General features: G+C 42.1%; 1 protein-coding gene across 1 annotated transcript; it reads left to right on the forward strand.

Moving 5' to 3' along the window:
• The first annotated feature begins 13,420 nt into the window (after positions 1-13,420).
• Positions 13,421-14,823, forward strand: LOC121189858. The gene is made up of 3 exons (XM_041050328.1): positions 13,421-13,653; positions 13,917-14,233; positions 14,436-14,823. Exons 1-3 carry the CDS (start codon positions 13,490-13,492, stop codon positions 14,789-14,791), a joined length of 837 nt encoding a protein of 278 aa, XP_040906262.1. The 5' UTR covers positions 13,421-13,489; the 3' UTR covers positions 14,792-14,823.
• Positions 14,824-25,024: the final 10,201 nt, after the last annotated feature.

The following is a 25,024-nucleotide window of genomic DNA, read 5'->3' on the forward strand; positions in this document are numbered from 1 at the left end:
TCGGCAATTAAGTCATAAGCCAGCGGCAAAATATGCTGGTACTAATTAGTGCAAACATCCAGGTAAAATAGTGAGAAATTTACTCACCGAAAAAACTGCAACATAGACTCCTTCGACGGTCGGTTAGTACAGTCCACACTACAACAAGCCATACTGTCACAAAAACCTATCCGAACATTGGCAAACAAACACGGACACTGCAGCCCCGTCAACCGCTGGAGGTTGCTGGAGGCCTCTGGATGTAGCCGCCTAGCCCAGCCGATGCTTTAGCAACGAGCTAACTGTCAGTGCCTGTCTACGGACTGTCACTCAACGTAACCACGCCCCAATTTATTAAGCCTAAATAACACTAAAACGGTTGTGGTACAAAAAAATGCTGAAACCTACAACTCTGTAGGTTTCAGCAGTGAGGATCACTTCCGCGTTCAAAAAGCTGCAGTTCCTCGGCTGCCGCTGGGGGCTGGCTCCAGAAGTGAGCAATTCTCCATTGACCCCCATGTTAAAATAGCCAACTTTACAGCCTAAAAAACATATTTACAGCCTAGTACATTTTTTGTTTTTGGTCTCTATTGATAGCTTCCACCTCCGTGAACACTGTGAGGGGGGTGAATTTTTTTGTACCACAACCGTTTTAGTGTTATTTAGGCTTACAATACGTACAATACTAAATTACAGTAATATGTTGGGAATATTACAATAAAATCTTGTAATGTGAAAATACAATAATTTATTGTGAAACACTACAGTTAAATGTTGTGAAATCCTGGTAGTATCTTACAGTGTACAACTAGAACAACATCATTGCCGGCTGTTGTCCTAAGACTGTACAGGATGAGGCCGATTTGTGTGAATCTACAACCAAACACACTCAGATGATTCTCCTCCCTGGTTTGAGTCCCTCCTCTGAATCATGATTCAGTCACACACAAATACCATTTTCCACAACCGATTATTATCATGTGGAGTCTTTGAAGAAGTTGAAAGACTATGGACATTAGTGTTCCCACCCAAAACAAACTTGAGGTAAACTATCGTACTATCTCCCAGACAGGTCTGTTAACCATTGATTAGTTGGAGAGTAAAACCAGCCAAAGTCCAGACTCCAGACTGCTCAACAACATCCAGATCTGTTGAAATGGTGTCAGTCTTAATGCTTCAGGAAAGTTATTTGGAGGCTTAAAGTACATCAGTGAGAACTCATGACAATATATTATTTTATATTTGCTTCCAACTACAGTTATTTTAATGCAGCAATTCTATAATATGTGTACTGGTATTTGCATTAACTCATGGCATTTTCGCTCAGATACCTCAAACCGTTCCAATTTCATTCTGAAAGAATTTCTTAACAATTTTTAAAAACAAAACAAAACATTATCATACCATATTATCATGCCATAATTCCTGAGTATTCTTTCAGTAAAAGCACATGTTGATCCCTGGAAAATAGAAATCAGCTTTTTATCAATCACAGTGGAGTTAGACTGTTATATCTGAGTTCAGCAGCAGACTGAATGAACAGTTTCATACCTTTCCTTTAGTCCCAGTGACGTGGATGATGTTGAGTTTGTCCAGTTCACCCACCTAACGAAACTTCTAACAGTTAGGGAGGTTACAGGTCCAGACACAGTGGTGAACACAGGTCCTGACTATGAGTATGTAGTTTAGATGTGTTGTAAAGCATCCTTTGAGTTATGTCCCAAACTATACATTTAGGTGACTGCTGGTTAGTGACAAAATACAATAAAATTGTATCTTTGGAAATGTAAATGTACATGATCTTTTCTGTGTGGGACTCTCTGTTGGACACCTGAAGGTTAACATCACACACACAGAGCTGCTCTGACAACATAACTCCATCACCTCACAGTCTCCTTTACTCTGAGGCCAAGAGGCAAGAGCAGAAGCTGTGACCGTGAAGCAGTGATGGAAAGAAAAGAACATTTACATGTGACTTGCGCTTCACTGACACGTTTCCATTTTCTGCTTTTCAGATTGAAATGCTGTTCTTTTTGTTTCACCACTCTCACAGCTCTGAAAACTTCTTCCATCACTGTTGTGGAGCAGAGTATTTATGGGAAGAACTAAACTGGAATGGCAAGCTGTCAGCTAATCTTCAAGATTCAGACTCGCTAAAACAAGTGATTAACTTTTAATTTGCATTAACTGAGCTCTTTTGTAATCTTCACAGTGAGCCATTAAGGATAGAGTCACTCAGATAATGTGGCTGGCTCTGCATACCGAGGTTTGCCTAAACAAGCAAGATTCCCACTCTAGAAAGAATAACGATAGTAAACAGGGTGTGTCCACATCTGTCTCCAGTGTCTGTCACACAATTAAAACAATGGAAACAATTCAGACACTGCTGAATGAGGGAATAATTGCCATTGTCACGTTGGTACGTACAGTGATGCCAGTGCGATGGAGGAATCCGTGCATGGCCTGGAGCCAGGGGCAGGCTGGCCATTGGGAGGTTGGGGAGGTTTCCCGAATGGCCGGTCTGTTCCCGGCCGGTGGTCGGAACTTTTTTGTACCCCATAAAATGCAGCATCAGTGTACCGCAGCAGCCTGTCCTCGCAGCCGCAGGTGGCACAGAGTGGAACATAACGTTAGACTGGCACCGTTGGACTGGGTCAAACTAATATTTTGCATATTAAGGGGGGATACAAGCGGCCCCTCCTAATTTGAGCTGATCCCTGTTTCTACTGAAATGTGATGGGCTCAGCCCCTCAGTCAGTCATCAGTCTGTCAAAAGAAAACAAGAAAGACGAGCGGGGTAAATTAAGAAAGAAGCCAGAAATATGGAGCTGAAAAAACCAGGGCTAAAAAGAAAACACAGCTAGCGCAGGATGCAGCCAAATGCGTTAAATTGACGGAGCTTTGCCGTGGCGGAGGGACTAAAGACAGCGCAGCTTCAGTCAGCCAGCCAGGCCAGTGAAGCCACAGAACTGATCAGCATGGCCACAGCAGGTTAGCAAGCACTGCCTACATGTTCCTATCATCCCAGACTTGATGTGTTTAGGACACACAGAACATTAAAGGGAGCCTGTCAGCAATGATACACCATACATGCATAAATCATTAATCTGCTTTATCCATTAAAAATAAAATCCATAGTGGCTGGCCAAAAGAAACACACAAATTTCTTTATTGTAAAAGAAAACATATTTCAGGAGAGAGTCTGTATTCAAAGTTAAAAAGATCATATTTGAATATATAGGCTATAGATCCTGTATTCCTGCTCTGTTTGTACATTAATATATGGCCATGTTGTGGTGTAGTTTCAGTAGTACAAAAGTACGAGTATATGGATACAACAAGCCATTTGTACCAGCTCAAGAAAAATACATTAAAGTGAGTAACACTGTGAATTCTTTGCAAAAGAGCTATAAAGTTTATCATTGCTGCTGTAATTGTTAATAGCTGACAAGGCCAGTGTAGTGGATGCAGAGGGACAGGCCAATCAGGAAGAGACGGTTGAGGAGGGACAGAAGGAGGAAGAGGAGGAGGTGGAAGGAGGAGATGAAAGAGGAGGAGGGGGAGGAGGAAAGTGGAGCAGGAACCACCAAAAAAACAGTGACAGGTACAGGTGCAGTGTGCAGGAGTGGTTTGGCAATAGGTCTTTGCATAGAATGATATTAAGATGTCATATGTTGATGCACACACACACACATGCATAGCATATGTGAGCATATATAGCTTACTTTAGTACACTCTACTGACTGTATATCATGTATATCATCAGATTGTTTTTATATTGCTAATTAAGTATTCATGTTAAAATCGCAGTTCCACTTGTGTCCGTCGTGCGATTGGATAAAAGGCCTCTCCAAACCAAGCTCCCGGGCTGAATTTCAACCCCAGCCCGCCCCTGAACGCACCACACACTTATCCACCACCTTGACCCCCACACCCTTATTTAATCATACTTAAGATACATTTATCAAGGAGAATGCACCAAATAAAGGTTTTAAAACTAGATCAAATTAGCAAAACTAGAACTGCCTGGAAAACACCGGAGTTCAGGCACAAGAAATTTAAAAATCATGGCTAATAATCCAGATTTGCCCCAGAACTGAATGGGTTTGGTGCTAATCAGCTCATTAGTTTTTGCATAATCTTGTTGACAAATATACAAACCAAGCAATAAACAATCAAACAGACACAAAGGAAAATGAAACCTTCTTAGTGGAGGTAATTAGTCAGTTAGAATTAGTATTTTCCTTACTGTTTTAGTTGTTTTTTCACCTTGAAATGAATAAAATAGGGGAAGTTCATGGTACTTGAAACTGAAAATGGACAAATGTGTTCATATCAAATGTCAGCTTATTAGCAAAGAATATGTGATAAATTCCCATAAATTTCTCCATCAAAAACCCATCCAGTTGTAACCCTGACATACTCTCCACAGCGTCTTACCTTTGAAGCCTGGCGCACATTCACATTTATAATGATCCACTTCGTCCAGACATGTGCCGTTGTTTTGACAGGGTCGGGACGCACACTCATTGATATCCAAATCACAGTGGTAGCCTTGAAATCCAGGCACACAGAAACACCGGTAGGCGTTGACCCCGTCTTTACAGATGGCTCCATTCTGACAGGGCTCAGACCGGCACTCATCGATGTTCTCCTCACAGTTCGTCCCCTGGTACCCAGCAGCACACTGGCACTGGTGCCCAGAGTCCGGGATGTCCATACAGGTGCCGCCATTCTGGCATGTTTCCTCTGAACAAGTGGTCACATTCTCCTGGCAGTCGCCCCCTCCTAATCCAATGGGACAGTGGCAGGAATATCCATTGATCCCGTTGACACAGTAGGACTTGACATCATTGCAGGGGTTGCTGTGACATTCATCTACATCCTGGGTACAGTTAAGTCCTGTGAAGCCATCTGGGCAGTGGCAGGTGAACTCATTAGTCCCAGGTTCACTGGTACAGTTGGCACAAGTTGCCGTGATACAGGCATCATACAGCTCATCGCAGTTTTTGCCCATGTACCACACTGGTCCTTTGGGGGCACAAGCACACGTAGTCGCCCAAGTGGTCAAGACATGTGCCACCATTGTTGCAGGGAGATGAGAGACACTTGTCTGCTGCCACTGTGCACAGAACACCTGGAATGGGAGGGTAAAATGCTATTAAAGATACAATAAGCAACATGTGTCTATAAAACTGTCTTTCTTAAAAGCCTAAATCCCAAAACCAGGATGGAAAGCATATAGTTCATCACCACTAATTCAGACACTGTAAATTCAGGTTGTTTTTACATATAAAATTCTTTGTCAAAGGCACACATATACTGTACACTTATCTGCCCCTCGGGAGGTGACAAGCTAATGTATTTAAATACAAATTATGTCTCTTAAACATCTTAAAGTGAGCTTGTCCAGAGAACAAAGTCTCTGGTGTGACTAATGTTGCATCCTCTTGTTTCTTTGGTACCTGTGATATTCATCGCCTTCCAGAAGTTTGGTTTGTTGATGTTACCTCAGAGGATTTCTAGGTGATTAAGTTCTACTATGTGTTTTTTCCTTATGACCAAAAAAGTGCAAGTACGTGTTTTTAACGTGTTCATCTTAAAACTTCAAGTATCTACGTACAGCATACTGACCATTTAAAAGATCTTGTGTCTAATATTTGCATGTGGTTTTGTTTACATGCATTAAAAAAAAAATCTAATGCTGAAACTGTTGTTGAATGTTACATTTAAAACCTCATTCTGTAATGTGTAGCAGCTTGAGCTCCAACAGTCACATGATGGTTGAGTTTGACCAAAGAAGACCATTTTTTGATGACTGGCTTCTTTCAGACCATTTACTGTTTGGTTCACTGTCACTGCTGTCATCGATTCATTCATTATTATTTTATGTGATTTCCAGTCAAAGCAAACAGCTGTTCTCAACTGAAAAAGGCAAAACTCTGGGGGAGTGATGTGGAGCTGACTACGTTTATAAGTTGTCTGAAATATGAAGTTGTGAAATTAGTATATATATGTGTGTGTGTGTGTGTGTTAATCTGTTTGAAAACTGAAGTGTTAAACCAACCAACACTCTCAGAAATAAAGAGAATAAGGACTAATACTGCATTTCTCTATTGAACTGGTGCTTTAAAAGCATAAATGTTACCTGGTGATGTAAAGCAGTAAACCAGGGAAGAAGCAATAAATTGTGGAATTGTTCTTTAATTCATAGACGTGAATGACTGAGCCACATTAGCAAATTTATACTGTATTCTATTTCCCACAGTCCTTACAGCTGCTGAGCATTTACGTCAAGAGCTGTAAACGTTAATAAGTTGTCAATAAATGGATTTTGGTTCGAATGCCCTGGAAATCTTCTCCACCATGATAAGTGGTCCAAGTGTCCACTGGTGACATCTTCCTGATGAATTCAAGAGCCAGATGAAAAGACAAAGGAAGATCATCCTGGAGCAGGAGTCATACGGAAGCAAGATTGGATTTTCTGCACTACATGGCAAACTACAAACAGTAAATTAAAGTTTTGATAGACAAAACAGCACTGATCTATAAAAAGGACAGACTGTAATCATTATACTCAGAAGATTTTACCTACATTTTTATTGTGTGTTAATTGAAGAGACAGATTAGGCTAAATTTCAAAGCTTTAGTGAACGTTTCCTAAAGTGTTCAGATCTGCGAGAGGAAAGATACAGTTCCTGGTGAAACATTTCATCTCACTTTATACTATGTATATGGCTTTTAGGATGAGAACTAACTGATGTCTTTGAATTTGCTGGGGCTTTTAATTATGTTATTTATCATTGTCATGTGTAACTCACAAGATTAGCCAAAAAACCAACATATTTGCCTGGTGATTTTATCCATTAACACTTTCTCAACAGTTTTTCAGAAGCTTTATTGGAACACAGTGCGTGTTGTCCATCTTCTTGTACTATGTTGAAAATTAAACATGCACTTCTTTTAATCACAATCAACCTGAGTCTAGAGGAAAAAAACATAACTAAAAATATATATATATATTTTGAAATTTTTATTGAAGGGGAAATGTGGGGAAACCGGAGCACCCGGAGTAAACCCACAGTAAAGGGGAAGGGAGTGTTGGGGTGGGGTATGGGGTGTGTTTTTTGAGGGGGGGGGATGTGGGGAAACCGGAGCACCCGGAGTAAACCCACAGTAAAGGGGAAGGGAGTGTTAGGGTGGGGTATGGGGTGTGTTTGGGGCAGGGGGGTTCATGTCTTTAAATGTCAATTTGAAGCACAAGACATGGTTTTAGGGTTGGGGCTAATGGAGGGGTAATTATTCTTCACAGCAGCTCTCGATGCAGCAGCGGAAGGGTTTTGTTAAAGCTAAGAAAAACCTGGCAGCAGGGGACTTCTTCTTTGGGTCAAGAAGGGCACTCAGATGGATTTTTAGATACTTCACAACAGCATCTTCTAAAGATGTGTCTTTTGATGCCATTGCACCCTCTAGTGGTTTCTCTAGAGAGCCAAACTCCTTGTCAAGGTCTTTCATCACAGCCTTGATAATTTTCTTCATGTTCTTCTTGATTTTTCTGGCCTTAAAGTCATAGATGTTAATCTCGTCCAGTACGTCCTTTGACAGTTGATTGATGTTATTGAAATGTATTTTGTGAAAAAACCCTTTGCTATTCTCCAGGGATTTGTAGAAAATCTTCATGATAAGAGTAGTGATGAGGGTGTTGGTCATGTCCTCTGATGGAGAAGAGGACGGATTAAGTGGCACAGATTCATTTTGCTGTTGCTCGATTGACACTGGACTTTGGGAGGGGACTGGTCTCGGCTCAGAGAATGTTTCAGAAGTTTTGTCACTTGAAGCACCCACCACTGTGATTACAACACTGCTGGAGCTTTCACTGTGGGAAGCTTCATCAGGAAGTGATGCACAAACTGAGAGTGCTGAAGTCTGACTGCTGCTGGCTTCAGAGGATTTTGTCCCAGTGGTGTTTTCCACTGGTCTGGTCAGCATGTCTGTCTGTGTAGCATCAGGTGATGCACAAACTGAGAGTGCTGAAGTCTGACTGCAGCTGACATCAGAGGTCTTTGTCTTGGTGGTTTTTTTCTTTGGTCTGGTCAGCATGTCTGTCTGTGCAGCATGAGGTGATGCACAAACTGAGAGTGCTGAAGTCTGACTGCAGCTGACATCAGAGGTCTTTGTCTTGGTGGTTTTTTTCTTTGGTCTGGTCAGCATGTCTGTCTGTGCAGCATCAGGTGATGCACAAACTGAGCGTGCTGAAGTCTGACTGCAGCTGGCTTCAGAGGTCTTTGTCTTGGTGGTTTTTTTCTTTGGTCTGGTCAGCATGTCTGTCTGTGCAGCATCAGGTGATGCACAAACTGAGAGTGCTGAAGTCTGACTGCAGCTGGCTTCAGAGGTCTTTGTCTTGGTGGTTTTTTTCTTTGGTCTGGTCAGCATGTCTGTCTGTGCAGCATCAGGTGATGCACAAACTGAGCGTGCTGAAGTCTGACTGCAGCTGACATCAGAGGTCTTTGTCTTGGTGGTTTTTTTCTTTGGTCTGGTCTGTCTGTGCATGTCTGTCTGTGCAGCACCAGGTGATGCACAAACTGAGCTTGCTGAAGTCTGACTGCAGCTGGCATCAGAAGACCTTGTGGTGTTTTTCTCTGGTCCGGTCAGCGTCTCTCTGATCAAGTCTGTGATGTCAACTAGTGCACCAAAGACTTGCTCACTTTGTCTTGCTGTTAATGATAGCTTTTCTTTCATCCACAGACTCCCCAGTGACATGAACTTTGCCACTGCATCCCTGATCATGACATACAGTACACGAGAAAAGTGTTGGTCAGTGCCATCCACCATCCCCGCGTGTGCCGAGATGACAGCGTCAGAGAAACATGGAACCTGGGGCATCGGATATTTGGAAGTAACCATCATATGCTCGTATATTCTTCTGGCGAGTCTCTGTGAATACTGTTTGTGCTCTATTCTTTTGTATTCCAGAGGATTCTCCAACTGTTCGAGCAATATAGTAAACAAGTAATCAAACTCCGTTTTGATGGTGGTAGTAACCGACCTGGTTTGAACACTGCCACTCGTTGTTGGAGTGGCAGTGTCAGGTGCACGTATATTTGACCCTGAATCCTGTGTCAGACTCACCAGGAACTCTGGGTCTTTTTTTGAAAACTCACTCTCCAGCTTTGCCATCATTTCATCAAATTGTTCTGTGACAAACCTGATAAAATGTTCTTTCTTTTGGGCAGTGGTGAGGGTTTTTGTAGATATGGAAAATTGAGAGAAATACTTTTCCAACTGGTTAATAATTAACATTGTATTAAAAGAAAGTCTTGGAAGTCTCTCTCTTTCAGATAACGAAATTTGTAACTGCTGAATGAGGCCTGTGATGCTAAAAGCAGCACTACGGGCCTCTGCCATGTCTGACATTCCATAGGACCAGTGCATGAGAACAGCAGCCACAGCTTCAGGGGAAACAGAGTGTGTTTTTCTGGCAAACGGCACAGAGTCCCAGCACTTTTGCAGAGCAAAACATAGAGACGAAACAAAACATTGTTTCAGATATCTGAAGGCTTCAGTAACCATTTCATGTAGGTGTGGAGTGGGTATACTGCCGCTCAAAAAAATCACAGGATCTGGTGGTAAATCCTGGGTTGTGGAAACAATGTCTAGAAGACAGCTCAATTTCCTTGACACTTCTGACTCAATAAGTTTTGCTAGATTTTCAGGCTTCTCACAATGTGTACGTGGGATTTGAAAAGCCTCAGCAAAACTTACAGAGAGGGAGTCTGCAAGATGTGAGTTCTTCAATGCCTTTCTAACACAATCTGGAGTAAGTGTGACAAACTCTTCTTTAGACAAAGCCATGAGTTTTGTCAATAAAAGTTTGCAACAGCTTTGCACCAGATTGGTTAGCATTTCAGCCATGACAGCTAGTGAGTGCTCTTGTATTAAGCCAATGGCGATCATGTTGCGCTCACTGTTATAAAATTTCTGAAAATATTTCTTTACCAGAGGCTGAAGATCCTCTAGTGTGATCACTACCCTGGTAAGTCGGGACTGAGTTTGCGTAGATTCTGACATTGTGGCTATGATTGTGGTTTTCAGTGCGGTCGTCTAGCCTTTAACGATTCTGCTTTTGCTTCTGTCTTTTACTTTTCTTTTGTCTTGATGTAGCTCTGAGTGGCTAAATGCAGGTTTTAAGGTCTATTTGTAACTACGATAACCTTTGATGCCACATTTTGACGTCACAAGGGACATTATATGCAATAAATTAAACAACGTCACAACGTAAGAAGGGACATCAAAGCCATCATCAGAGACACATGCGCACACTGTACACATTCGCGCGCCTGTGCCTGTGCGCGCGAATTTGTACAAGTCTTGGACAGATTAGATCAAACGTGACATCTTTTATTCACTCAGGACGCTCAGGAATTACAATGGACTGACAGTCCTTGTGAGGACTGTAATGATCAGGTGATCAAGATCTACACGTAAGATTAGAAAACCTGACAGGCTCGATCTGTCATTAAGAGACTGGGTACAATGAGTGCACACACAGACTTTGTGTGCACCAGTTTGTTTGGATGAGTTGTTATTTTCTTTTTTTTTTTTTTAGCAGATCTACTGGTTAGTTCATACAAGGCATATTTTGAAAATGCATGTGTTACAGCATCATGCTGAACAGAGTGAAATAGTTAAGATAACTCACATCCTTGATTCAGTTTTGCAGTTTTTACTTTAAAGAAGTGAGCGCTGCAATGATCAGGTGGCATTACACATTAGACCACAGGGTGGCAGTAATGGTTTGTTATCATGCCAGTGGACATTAAGGCTTAGGTACAGAAGCCGGGTGGTAAGGTACAGGCGATGAGAGAGGTGACTGGGAAATTTTACTCTGAAAAAAAAAAAAAAGATAACATTTGGTCCCAGGCTAAACAGAGAGGTAAAAGGTAAAGTTAAATAACTTGGTAGTTAAACAGCCGGTCCGCTGCTGTTCACTCTCCTCACACATGACTGTGTGGCAACGCACAGCTCAAACCTCATCATCAAGTTTGCTGATGACACAACCATGGTGGGTTTGATCAGCGGAGGCAACGAGGCCCTGTACAGAGAGGTGACACCGCTCAGCGACAACAACCTGTCCCTCAACGTGGGCAAAACTAAAGAACTGGTCATTGACTTCAGACGGACCCCACACAGACACAGTCCACTGTGCATCAACAACCTGCCAGTGGAGATTGTCCAGAGTACAAAGTTTCTGGACGTGCACATAACAGACGACCTCACATGGACATAAAACACCAAACACATTACAAAGAAAGCCCAGCAGCGTCTGTACTTTCTGAGGAGGCTGCGAGAAGCCCACTTCCCAACCTCCATCCTGACAACATTCTACAGAGGGACTATTCAGAGCATCCTCAGCAGACCGTAAGGCCCTGCAGCAGATTGTGAGGACGGCCGAAAAGATCACGGGAGCCTCTCTGCCCCCCTCTCAGACATCTACAACACCGCTGCCTGCGCAAAGCCAAGAACATTGTCAAGGACATTACCCATCCCTCCCATGGACTCTTCACCTTACTGCCATCAGGTAGAAGGTTCTGCAGTATCACTGCCCCCACCTCCAGAATGGGGAAGAGCTTCTTTCCCCAGGCAGTCAGACTGTTAAACAACCTATAGTGCAATATAATAAACCTGTAATATTAACTTTTTTGGCAACGTATAATGCAAACTAGCACTCTGCACCTCTATGCACTCTGCACTTTTTCTTGCTGCTAATATATATACTTTTTAATATACAACCATAACTGCTGTCTACCAGTGCTCTGTGTCTAGCATTGTTTTCTTATGTCACTGTTGTTGTTTGCTTTATGTCACTGTTGTTTCTGCACATTATGTAAATGTGTATGTACATGTGTGTCCTAGAGTGTGTGTGTGTGTGTCAGTGTGCATGTGTGCGCAAGAAATGTGTGATCCCAATGATTGTGTGCGTGCGCAATATGTGTGTGTATGTGGTTCGAAATAGTGTGTGTGCACTATACTGTATCTGTCTTGTCTCTAATGTGTTTTAACAGTTGTGTATCTCACCAATTATTCCTGGTGAAACACTGTTTCGTCTCACTGTATATGGCTGAAACAATAAACCTACTTGACTTGACCATTATTGCCCAAACAGTTTTCTCTCAGATGGTGCTTTGCTGTCATTTTCTGCAGCTTCTCATGTGGCCTACACACACCCTATACTCTCTCTCTCTCTCTCTGTCTCACTTACACACACACACACTTTTCACACTATTATCACTGACTAGTTCCCCATCAATATTATCAGCGACCTTGTTTCAAGTTATTAAACCGTTAAAAACACTAAACAGCTTGCAGCATCTTCACTTTAATAATCAATGTTTATCACAGGAACAGACAGCTGCCGCTGACGTATTGGGCCTCACAGTAACGTTAGTAGTCATGAGTTGAAGAGTTTCTCATGTGGCTTCCACACAAACACACACTATTCTCTACCATAACACACATTCAGAGGTGGGTAGTAACGAGTTACATTTACTCCGTTACATTTACTTGAGTAAGTTTTTGAAAATAAAACACTTCTAGGAGTAGTTTTAAATCAATATACTTTTTACTTTTACTTGAGTAGATTTATAAAGAAGAAACAGTACTCTTACTCCGCTACATTAGGCTACACTGAGCTCGTTACTTTTATCAAAGGTACTGGATAAAGCTTTAAGCTATCTCTACTTTTATTTTGTCAGAGAGAGACTTCCGCCCAAGGATCTACCACGTGACTGTGTTTAATCAATGAAACGTAGCCCTAGGCCATTGTGCAGCCTTGTCACGTGACCATAGTCATAGTCACCCGGAGTAATCAAGGAAAACGTTATGCACAAGAATACAGGAAGCTGCAAAACACAAGAAGAGCATAATCATCAAAAAGCTGAGTGCTGTGAACTATGGTGCAACCACAACAGACTGCTGGTCTGCCAGACAACGTAGCTACTTAGGTGTCACCTATCACTGGATAGACAATACCTCACTGGAGAGGCACTTTGCTGCTTTGGCTTGTAGACCTGTCAAAGGCTCGCACACGTTTGACGTCCTTGCTGCCACATTAGAGGAAATACATTCTGAGTACCACATCAGGGACAAAGTGACCAGGACGACAACAGACAGTGGCTCAAACTTCCTGAAGGCCTTTCGATTATATGGTGAGGAGAAAGAGGAGGAAGCCACCAATATACAAGAGGAGAGTGACTCCACCCTTGATGATGCAACAGAAGATGAATGTTAGTCAGAGGTGGAGTATCAAGATGTGTCTGCTATTCTGGATGACAACACAGGCCTTGAGTACCAACTTCCAAGGCAACAAAAGTGTGCATGCCATCTCCTCAATCTTATATCCACAGCTGATGCCATTGCTGCAGGAGGAGCTGCCAACGAAACGTACAAGAAGCTGTCTAGGTCTGTTTTTGCAAAATGTCACGCTCTTTGGAATAAAACTGGCAGGTCCACCATGGCTCATGAAACAATGGAACGTGAATGCAAGCTGCAGCTTCTCCGACCCAATCAGACACGTTGGAGCTCCCTGTTCCTCTCTGTTGAAAGGATTGTGCGCATCCACCGAAAGCAAGGAGAACAAGCAACTCGCAATGTCTGCACAGCATTAAAGATAAAGATGAAGAAGTTGACAAAACTTCTATTTTATTTCTAAAGAATAATAAAAATAAATGAGCCCTGCTGATTAATGGGTGAATCTAACTGTCTCAAGTAACTTAGTTTTCTTTGCATGATAATGTAATAATTGTGAATTATTTGAATGAAATAATTTAACAAATTTATTTTATTTTTATTTATTTGTATATTTAACATTGACAATGCACAATAAATACATTGCACCAGAAATATCTTTAAGGCATTTTTTGTCATTACATCTTTTAAAGGTTCAATCCAGCTGAAATGGGATTTTTGGTCGAGTATGCTGCTGTGATGAAGCCTGTTGCCATGGCCCTTAATATCCTCCAAGGGGAATCATCTGTGCATGTGGGCCTCCTGCTGCCAACACTGTACCAGTTGCGGGACAAGCTGAAGAGGCTAGAGTCATCTTGCAAAATGTGTACACCTCTTGTTCACGCCCTGCAGAGAGGGATCCAGAAACGTTTTGGAGACATCATGAAAGACCCTGAGCTGATTGCGGCAGCAATACTCCTACCAAGATTCAGAACATCCTGGACCACAGAGGAGTACATCTTAAATGCTGGTAAATATACTTGTGTAATTAACATATAAATCTGTATAATGTTACTGTCATTTAGGACTAGTGTGTCAGTGACAAACCACAGGGTGGCAATAGCTCAGGTAGCTTTTAATGTCAAGCATCAGCAATTTGACAGCCTATACAGTAGAAAGAATAATGTGCAGACCCACTGTAATTATTTTGAAAATGATTTATCTTGCCACAGGCCTGGACTACATCAGAAATCCCCTCGACACAGACTTGGATGATGTCACCAGTACAAACAGCAACCAGTCTGATGAAGATGACTTCTTTGCATCCATGGAGTCAGGAAAATCTCAAGTAGGAGAGCTGGAGAGGTACCTTTCATGTCTGTCCACTGCAGGTATGGATCTACTCCACACCTTTCCTCACATCAAGAAGCTGTCACTCAAAGTCAACACGGGTTTTCCTGCATCTGCAGCCTGTGAGAGACTTTTCAGTCATGCAGGACTCCTGTTCACGGCTAAACGATCACAGCTTCATGGCAGGAACCTTGAGAGCCAACTGCTGTTGAAGCTTAATAGTCACATCACTGAGTGATTCTTTGGTGAAAATGTTTCTTTCTGCATTTTTTGTCACAAACACAGAGTTTCTGAGAGTTTATGGCCTTGTTCTGCCTTATGCTGAGCCACATGCACAGAGTTTATGGGCTGTCTTGTTCTAGTTCTGCCTGCTGAGCCCGGTGAAAAAGTAGATTTAGGTTTGGAAATTTGTGTTACTTGTTATTTTGTAAATATTTAATTTTTTTATGTACTCTTATTATTTCATTGATTTTATTTTAATTGAGGTACTTGCATTTACCTAAAGATTATTTTATTTTAAGGTATTATTTTATTATTTATGAATTTAATTAATTTATTTTCTTATTTTATTGATGAGATAAACTCTCTGTAATTTTGTCTGATTGAATGCTCAATAAATAAATCAGATGTTACTCAATAGTTACTCAGTACTTGAGTAGTTTTTTCACCAAGTACTTTTTTACTCTTACTCAAGTAATTATTTGGATGACTACTTTTTACTTTTACTTGAGTAATATTATTCTGAAGTAACAGTACTTTTACTTGAGTACAATTTTTGGCCACTCTACCCACCTCTGCACACATTCTCCCCATTGCTGCAGTCTGCTGAGCGTCTAGAGCCAGAGGAGGAGAAAGAGGACTGGTGGGCTAAAGTTATGCTAAAAGCTAATCAGCCTTCACCTCAACGTGATTCCCTGCAATAGAACTTCACACCTCAGTGTGAAGGAAAAGACCATAGACACCACACACCATCCTGAGACAGCCTTTGGGTCAAATCATATTCTTTTACAGACTATCCTCTGGAGAATATTATTAAAACTGCTTGTGTTTCACACAGACTTACACAACCATTAAGTACAGTCGTCACAGATGTTGGGTGTTAGCTGCAATGGACAAATAAAAAGCAACAAATAGTGAAGAACACATTTCCTAAAGTGCTCAGATCTGAGATTAAATAAATAATTGTTCCAAAGGAATCAGTATATTAATCCTATCAGGGGAGATGAAGCATCAACCTTGTTTCTTCAACCTTAATGTCATCAGATTATGAAGTCGGGATGAACTCACTGACTGAATGAGTGATTGCTTGCATTGTAAACCTCACTGTGTTCATTTAGTGGCGTTTTACTGCTGATTGACAGACTCAGAGTAGAAGGTGGTCTCCACTCCACACTGCGCACACCGGAGCACCCGGAGTAAACCCATGGTGATAGGGGAGGGAGTGTTAGGGTGGGGTATGGGGTATGGGGTGTGTTTGGGGCAGGGTGGTTCATGTCTTTAAATGCCAATTTGAAGCCCGAGACATGGTTTAAGGGTTGGAGCTAATGGAGGGGTAATTATTCTTCACAGTAACTCGCGATGCAGCACCGGAAGGGTTTTGTTAAAGCTAAGAAAAACCTGGCAGCGAGGGACTTCTTCTTTGGGTCAAGAAGGGCACTCAGATAGATTTTTAGATACTTCACAACAGCATCTTCTAAAGATGTGTCTTTTGATGCCATTGCACCCTCTAGTGGTTTCTCTAGAGAGCCAAACTCCTTGTCAAGGTCTTTCATCACAGCCTTGATAATTTTCTTCATGTTCTTCTTGATTTTTCTGACCTTAAAGTCATAGATGTTAATCTCGTCTAGTACGTCCTTTGACAGTTGATTGATGTTATTGAAATGTATTTTGTGAAAAAACCCTTTGCTATTCTCCAGGGATTTGTAGAAAATCTTCATGATAAGAGTAGTGATGAGGGTGTTGGTCATGTCCTCTGATGGAGAAGAGGACGGATTAAGTGGCACAGATTCATTTTGCTGTTGCTCGATTGACACTGGACTTTGGGAGGGGACTGGTCTCAGCTCAGAGAATGTTTCAGAAGTTTTGTCACTTGAAGCACCCACCACTGTGGTGTTTTTTTCTGGTCCGGTCAGCGTCTTTACGGTCAAGTCTGTGATGTCAACTAGTGCACCAAAGACTTGCTGACTTTGTCTTGCTGTTAATGATAGCTTTTCTTTCATCCACAGACTCCCCAGTGTCATGAACTTTGCCACTGCATCCCTGATCATGGTATACAGCACTTCATGAGAAACGTGTTGGTCAGTGCCATCCACCATCCCCACGTGTGCCGAGATGACAGCGTCAGAGAAACATGGAACCTGGGGCATCGGATATTTGGAAGTAACCATCATATGCTCGTATATTCTTCTGGCGAGTCTCTGTGAATACTGTTTGTGCTCTATTCTTTTGTATTCCAGAGGATTCTCCAACTGTTCAAGCAATATAGTAAACAAGTAATCAAACTCTGTTTTGATGGTGGTAGTAACCGACCTGGTTTGAACACTGCCACTCGTTATCGGAGTGGCAGTGTCAGGTGCACGTATATTTGACCCTGAATCCTGTGTCAGACTCACCAGGAACTCTGGGTCTTTTTTTGAAAACTCACTCTCCAGCTTTGCCATCATTTCATCAAATTTTTCTGTGACAAACCTGATAAAATGTTCTTTCTTTTGGGCAGTGGTGAGGGTCTTTGTAGATATGGAAAATTGAGAGAAATTGTTTTCCAACTGGTTAACAATTAACATTGTATTAAAAGAAAGTCTCTCTCTTTCAGGCAACGAAATTTGTAACTCCTGAATGAGGCCTGTGATGTTAAATGCAGCACCACGGGCCTCTGCCATGTCTGATATTCCATAGGATCAGTTCATGAGAACAGCAGCCACAGCTTCAGGGGAAACGGAGTGTCTTTTTCTGGCAGACTGCACAGAGGTTGAGCCCCAGCACGTTTGCAGAGAAAAACATTTATACCAACCAAAAAATTGTTTCAGATATTTGAAAGTTTCAGTAACCATTTCACTGAGGTGTGGAGTGGGTATACTGGTCAACATCAACGAGCCAAACATCTTTTATTCACTCAGGACGCTCAGGAATTACAATGGACTGACAGTCCTTGTGAGGACTGTAATGATCAGGTGGTATAGACTACACATTAGACTACAAGGTGGCAGTAATGGCTTGTTATCATGCCAGTGGACATTAAGGTTCAGGTACGGAAGCCGGGTTGGTGGAGTACAGGCAATGAGATAGGTGGTAAGAACCTGAAAGAATGAAAATGTCAAGTTAATGATGTACTTATAGGTGTGGAGGATTAAAAAGGTCAGAGAAACACTACTGAGAGAAACGGAGTTGACTCTGGAAGGTGCTATCAAGATTTGCCAGGCGAGTGATCTGTTCACTGCGGTCAAGCCAGCCGTCTCTCCTATTTGCGAAGTCAGCCAGCCGTTCCAACATTTCAAGTGCTCCCGTGTTACAGACTTTACGGAAAATAGACGGATGAGGTTGAGAAAGTCAGCGTTAGGATGCTACAGCGTGGACCAACTTCCGGTTTTCAAAATAAAAATGTTGGTTAAATGTGGGTTAGTGTTAAAAAGTAATACAAAAAAGTGTATCTCAACCAGCCAGTGTAGTACTATGATCCTGCACTGATTTGGAGTCATTAGGTCACATGACCTGGAAGCTATTGAGCAAAAATGCTAATATTTACATTAAAACATTAATATAAAATGTCAGGAAAGTAAAAATTGAATAAAAAAAGGTGTATCTCAACCAGCCAGTGTAGTACTATGATCCTGCACTGATTTTGAGTCATTAGGTCACATGACCTGGAAGCTATTAAGCTAAAATGCTAATATTTACATTTAAAAAATTATATAAAATCTCAGGAATGTTAAAATGGAAGACAAAAAGGTGTACCTCAAGCAGCCAACGTAGTACTATGATCCTGCACTGATTTGGAGTCATTAGGTCACATGACCTGGAAGCTATTGAGCTATAATGCTAATATTTACATTAAAAAATTAATATAAAATCTCAGGAATGTTAAAATGGAATAAAAAAAGGTGTATCTCAACCAGCCAGTGTAGTACGATGATTCTGCACTGATTTGGAGTCATTAGGTCACATGACCTGGAAGCCATTGAGCTAAAATGCTGATATTTACATTAAAAAATTTATATAAAATCTCGGGAGTGTTAAAATGGAATAAAAAAAGGTGTATCTCAACCAGCCAGTGTAGTACGATGATTCTGCACTAATTTGGAGTCATTAGGTCACATGACCTGGAAGCCATTGAGCTAAAATGCTAATATTTACATTTAAAAAATTATAAAAAATCTCAGGAATGTTAAAATGGAATAAAAAAGGTGTATCTCAACCAGCCAGTGTAGTACGATGATTCTGCACTGATTTGGAGTCATTAGGTCACATGACCTGGAAGCTATTGAGCTATAATGCTGTTATTTACATAAAAAAATTAATATAAAATCTCAGGACACTTAAAATGGAATAAAAAAAGGTGTATCTAAACCAGCCAGTTTATTACGATTATCCTGCACTGATTTTGAGTCATTAGGTCACATGACCTGGATGCTATTGAGCTAAAATGCTAATATTTACATTTAAAAAATTATTAAAAATCCCAGGACTGTTAAAATGGAATAAATATAAGGTGTATGTCATCCAGCCACTGTAGTACTATGACCATACACTGATTTGGAGTCATTAAGTCACATGGTGTGGAAGCTATTGAGCTAAAATGCTAATATTTACATTAAAATACATATATAAAATCTCAGGAATGTTAAAATGGAATAAGAAAAGGTGTATCTCAACAAGCCAGTGTTGTACTGTGATCCTGCACTGATTTGGAGTCATTAGGTCACATGACCTGGAAGCTATTGAGCTAAAAAGCTAATATTTACATTAAAAAATGTATTAAAAATATCAGGACTTTTTAAAATGGAAAAAGAAGGAGTGTATCTCAACCACCTAGAGTAGTACTATAATCATACACTGATTTTGAGTCATTAGGTCACATGATGTGGAAGCTATGGCGCAAAAATGCTACTATTTACTTTAGAAAATTAATATAAAATCTCAGAAACGTTAAAATGGAACAAGGTGTATAAAAAAAGGTGAATCTATTTAGCTTAAATGCACATTTTTACATAATGTAATGTAAACGTGCATTTTAGCACATATTTTTGTAAATATGTCAATATGGACATTATTGAGCTAAAATACAGGGCGGCATGGTGGTGCAGTGGTTAGCATTGTCGCCTCACAGCAAGAGGGTTCCAGGTTTGAACCGCGGCCTGTGTGGGTTCTTTCCGGGTACTCCGGCTTCTTCCCCAATCCCAAAAAACATGCATGGAATAGGTTAATTGGCCACTCTAAATTGCACATATTTATATAATGTAAATTTTAGCATTTTATGTCATAATGTTCCACATTATGTGGAATGACTCAAAATCAGTGCAGTGCATATTTTTTTATTCCACTTTAACATTCCTGAGATTTTATATAAATTTTTTAATGTAAATATTAGCATTTTAGCTCAATAGTTTCCAGGTCATGTGATCTAATGACTCCAAATCAGTGCAGGATCATAGTACTACACTGGCTGGTTGAGATACACCCCTTTTATTAAATTTTTACTTTCCTGACATTTTATATTAATTTTTTTAATGTAAATATTAGCATTTTTGCTCAATAGCTTCCAGGTCATGTGACCTAATGACTCCAAATCAGTGCAGGATCATAGTACTACGCTGGCTGGTTAAGATACACTTTTTTTTATTCCATTTTAACATTCCTGAGATTTTATATAAATTTTTTAATGTAAATATTAGCATTTTAGCTCAATAGCTTCCAGGTCATGTGACCTAGTGACTCCAAATCGGTGTATGATCATAGTACTACACTGGCTGGTTGAGATACACCTTTATTTCTTCCATTTTAACATTCCTGAGATTTTATATAATTTTTTTAATGTAAATATCAGCATTTTAGCTCAATAGCTTCCAGGTCATGTGACCTAATGACTCCAAATCAGTGCAGGATCATAGTACTACACTGTCTGGTTGAGATACACATTTTTTTCTTCCATTTTAACAGTCCTGAGATTTTTTAAAAATTTTTAAATGTAAATATTAGCATTTTAGCTCAATAGCTTCCAGGTCATGTAACCTAATGACTCCAGATCAGTGCAGGATCACAGTACTACACTGTCTGGTTGAGATACACTTTTTTTTATTCAATTTTTACTTTCCTGACATTTTATATAAATGTTTTAATGTAAATATTAGCATTTTGGCTCAATAGCTTCCAGGTCATGTGGCCTAATGACTCCAAATCAGTGTAGGATCATAGTACTACACTGGCTGGTTGAGATACACCTTTTTTTTATTCCATTTTAACATTCCTGAGATTTTATATACAGTTTTTAATGTAAATGTTAGTATTTTAGCTCAATAGCTTCCAGGTCATGTGACCTAATGACTCCAAATCAGTGTAGGATCATAGTACTACACTGGCTGGTTGAGATACACCGTTTTTTTTATTCAATTTTAACATTCCTGAGATTTTATATACAGTTTTTAATGTAAATGTTAGTATTTTAGCTCAATAGCTTCCAGGTCATGTGATCTTTTCCAAGATGGCGGCGCACACAGTTGCAGCGGCTCAGTGTTTCACCGGTAGATGCGTTGTATGGCTGTTTTTGTACATGTTTCTGTGTACGTTTTTGTGTACGATATGTCGGGCGAATAACATCTACAGCCGGCATGATCTCCTTAAGATCGGAGTATGTTACGAACGGCGCGTAACAAGCGAGTTTCTCCGCACACACAAGATTCCGGTGGAGTTAGCGAGGAGCCCCGGCTCCCCATGGATTACCATCCCAGCAGGAAGGAGGCGCAGGCGGCGCAGAGAAAGGAGGCAAAAGCGAGGCTGCAGGGCCGGCGGACTAGCCAGGCTACGGAGGCAGCCATTCAAACCACCGCTTCCCAGCCTGTTTCTCACGAACGCCAGATCCCTCGCGAACAAAATGGATGAATTGAGGCTACAGACTGCAGCGAACAACACCGTGAAGGATGCGTGCATTCTGCTTATCACGGAGACCTGGCTTCACACATCCATCCCGGATTCTGCCATTGAGCTAGCAGGCTACACCACGCAGCGCCATGACAGAACAGTAGACTCCGGTAAGAGCAGAGGAGGGGGGCTCTGTGTTTACGTGAACAACAGCTGGTGCACCAACACAGTGACGGTAGACAGTCATTGCTCTCCAGATTTAGAGTATCTGACTGTTAAATGCAGGCCCATTTATCTACCAAGGGAGTTCACTGTGATCATGATTACCGCTGTTTATATTCCACCGGATGCCAATGCTAGCTCAGCTATCGGACTTTTGCATGCCAGCATTACCAACAAGCAGAGTATGTATCCTGATGCTGTGAATATCGTAGCAGGGGATTTTAATCATGCGGACTTAAAGGCAGTACTCCCTAAATTCCACCAGCATGTTCATTGTGCTACAAGGGGAGATAACACCCTAGACAAGGTATACTCTAACATCAAACTGGGCTACAGGGCCAGACCACTACCACACCTGGGCCAGTCCGACCACTTGTCCTTGTTTTTAATCCCCGCATATGCCCCCCTCAGAAAAACTGCTCCCACCATCACAAAGACTGTTGCCACATGGCCTGAGGGTGCCTCCCAGAGGCTGCAGGACTGCTTTGAGAGGACCAACTGGGGGGTCTTTGAACATCAGGACCTGGAGGTATTCACAGATAGTGTTCTGTGTTACATTAAGAACTGCATAGACACTGTCACAGTGGACAAACGCATCCGGGTCTACCCCAACCAGAAGCCCTGGATGACACGGGGTGTCCAGCAGCTGTTGAAAGAAAGGAATACTGCATGGAGGTCCGGCAACAAAGGCCTCTACAGCACAGCCCGAGCCAACCTGAAGAGGGGCATCAGAGAGGCTAAGGCAGACTACAGGAGGAGGATAGAGGACAATTTGAGCAGTAACAACAACAGGCAGGTGTGGCAGGGAGTTCAGCATCTGACCAACTACAGGACCAACCTTGGAGCTGCTGGAGGTGATCCCGCGCTGGCAGAGGAGCTGAACATCTTCTTTGCCCGCTTCGAGGTCAAAGCACCAGAGTCAGCACCACTGCACCACGTGGCCCACAGTAGCAGAGACCTCAAAATCGAACCAACCTTGGAGCTGCTGGAGGTGATCCCGCGCTTGCAGAGGAGCTGAACATCTTCTTTGCCCGCTTCGAGGTCAAAGCACCAGAGTCAGCACCACTGCACCACGTGGCCCACAGTAGCAGAGACCTCAAAATCGAAGAGCATGAGGTGAGGCGTACGCTACGGGCCGTCAACCCGAGAAAGGCAGCTGGTCCTGATGGCATCCCGGGACGCTTGCTGAAGGACTGTGCAGATCAGCTGGCTGGAATCCTCACAAAGATCTTCAACCAGTCCCTGGCACAATCCACTGTCCCACCCTGCCTGAAATCCTCAACTATAGTCCCCCTGCCCAAGAAGCACCACATTTCTAGCCTCAACGACTACCGACCAGTGGCACTCACTCCAGTGGTGATGAAGTGCTTTGAAAAACTGGTCCGTAGTCACATCACAGCAGCCCTACCCCACAGCCTTGACCCCCACCAGTTCGCCTACAGAGCAAACCGGTCCACAGAGGACGCCATAGCCACAGCACTCCACACTGCACTATCACACCTGGAGCAGCAAGGGAGCTATGTGCGGATGCTCTTTGTAGATTACAGCTCTGCATTCAACACCATCCTCCCTCACAAGCTAGTGGTCAAACTAGGGGACCTGGGGCTTCCACACTCAATCTGCATGTGGATAGACAGCTTCCTCTCTGACCGCAGACAGAGGGTCAGAGTGGGCCACCACACATCCACAGCCCTAAGCCTCAGTACTGGCTCTCCCCAGGGCTGTGTGCTGAGTCCCTTGCTCTACTCCCTCTACACACACGACTGCTCCCCTGTTCATCACAGCAACAAAATGGTGAAATTTGCAGATGACACTACATTGGTGGGACTCATCTCCGGGGGTAGGGGGGAGTCTGCCTACAGAGATGAGGTGGAGCGACTGTCAACATGGAGCAGGGCAAACAACCTGCTCCTAAACACCTCAAAAACCAAAGAGCTCATCATAGACTTCAGGAGAAAGAAAACAGAGATCACACCTTTAACCATCAATGGGGACTGTGTGGAGAGGGTGGCAGACTTCCGCTTCCTGGGTGTCCACATAGAGGAGAGTCTATCCTGGAGCGTAAACACCTCTGAGCTGCTGAAAAAGGCCCAGCAGAGACTGTACTTCCTGAGGATACTCAGGAGGAATAACATCACACAAAGGCTGCTGGTATCCTTTTATCGTGCCTCCATTGAGAGCATACTAACATACTGCATGTGTGTATGGTACACCAGCTGCACAGCGGCTCAGAGGAAAGCACTCCAGAGGGTCATCAACACTGCCCAAAAGATAGTCGGCTGCCCTCTCCCCACACTGGAAGAACTACACAGTTCTCGCTGTTTGAAAAAAGCACAGAACATTATAAAGGACACCCACCATCCCGGTCACTCCCTGTTTGAACTATTGCCCTCAATACTGCAAAAAAATAATATGCAATACTCTGTTTTTAGGAAATAATTTGGTGCGTATGACTGCGTGTGTATGCTGCTAATGTTACTATATGTTCTACATGTTTTATTTATTTATTCTTTTTAATATTTTTCTTAATGCACTGACTGGAGAGCACTTTAAATTTCGTTGTACCTGTGACAATGACAATAAAGATCTATTCTATTCTATTCTATTCTATTCTATTCTAATGACTCCAAATCAGTGTATGGTCATAGTACTACACTGTCTGGTTGAGATACACCTTTTTTGTATTACTTTTTAACACTAACCCACATTTAACCAACATTTTTATTTTGAAAACCGGAAGTTGGTCCATGCTGTAGCATCCTAACGCTAACTTTCTCAACCTCATCCGTCTATTTTCCGTAAAGTCTGTAACACGGGAGCACTTGAAATGTTGGAACGGCCGGCTTGACTTCGCAAATAGGAGAGACGGCTGGCTTGACCGCAGTTTTACTTCTGGATACACACCGTGTGGATCCCCGCCGTCGCTTTCCTCTTTGGATTTCAAGGCAAAAGATCGTTTCACTCTTTTCATTTCATGTCCTGCCGTTTTCCACTAGGAAACACCGGAGCTGAGAGGGAAATTCCAGCTACCGTGGATGTTTATTGTGCGTGTGTCCGTCTGATGCTGACTCGAGTTGTGAAGGTATGTGAAGTGAAGTCCCTTCCTGAAAACACCTGACATGACAGAGAGGTCTGCGCTCCTCACGGCGAAGCCTCTGGCTTTCTGCTGCTTCCTGTT

This window comes from Toxotes jaculatrix, chromosome 11 (genome assembly GCF_017976425.1).
Source record: "Toxotes jaculatrix isolate fToxJac2 chromosome 11, fToxJac2.pri, whole genome shotgun sequence".
Lineage (NCBI taxonomy): Eukaryota > Metazoa > Chordata > Actinopteri > Toxotidae > Toxotes > Toxotes jaculatrix.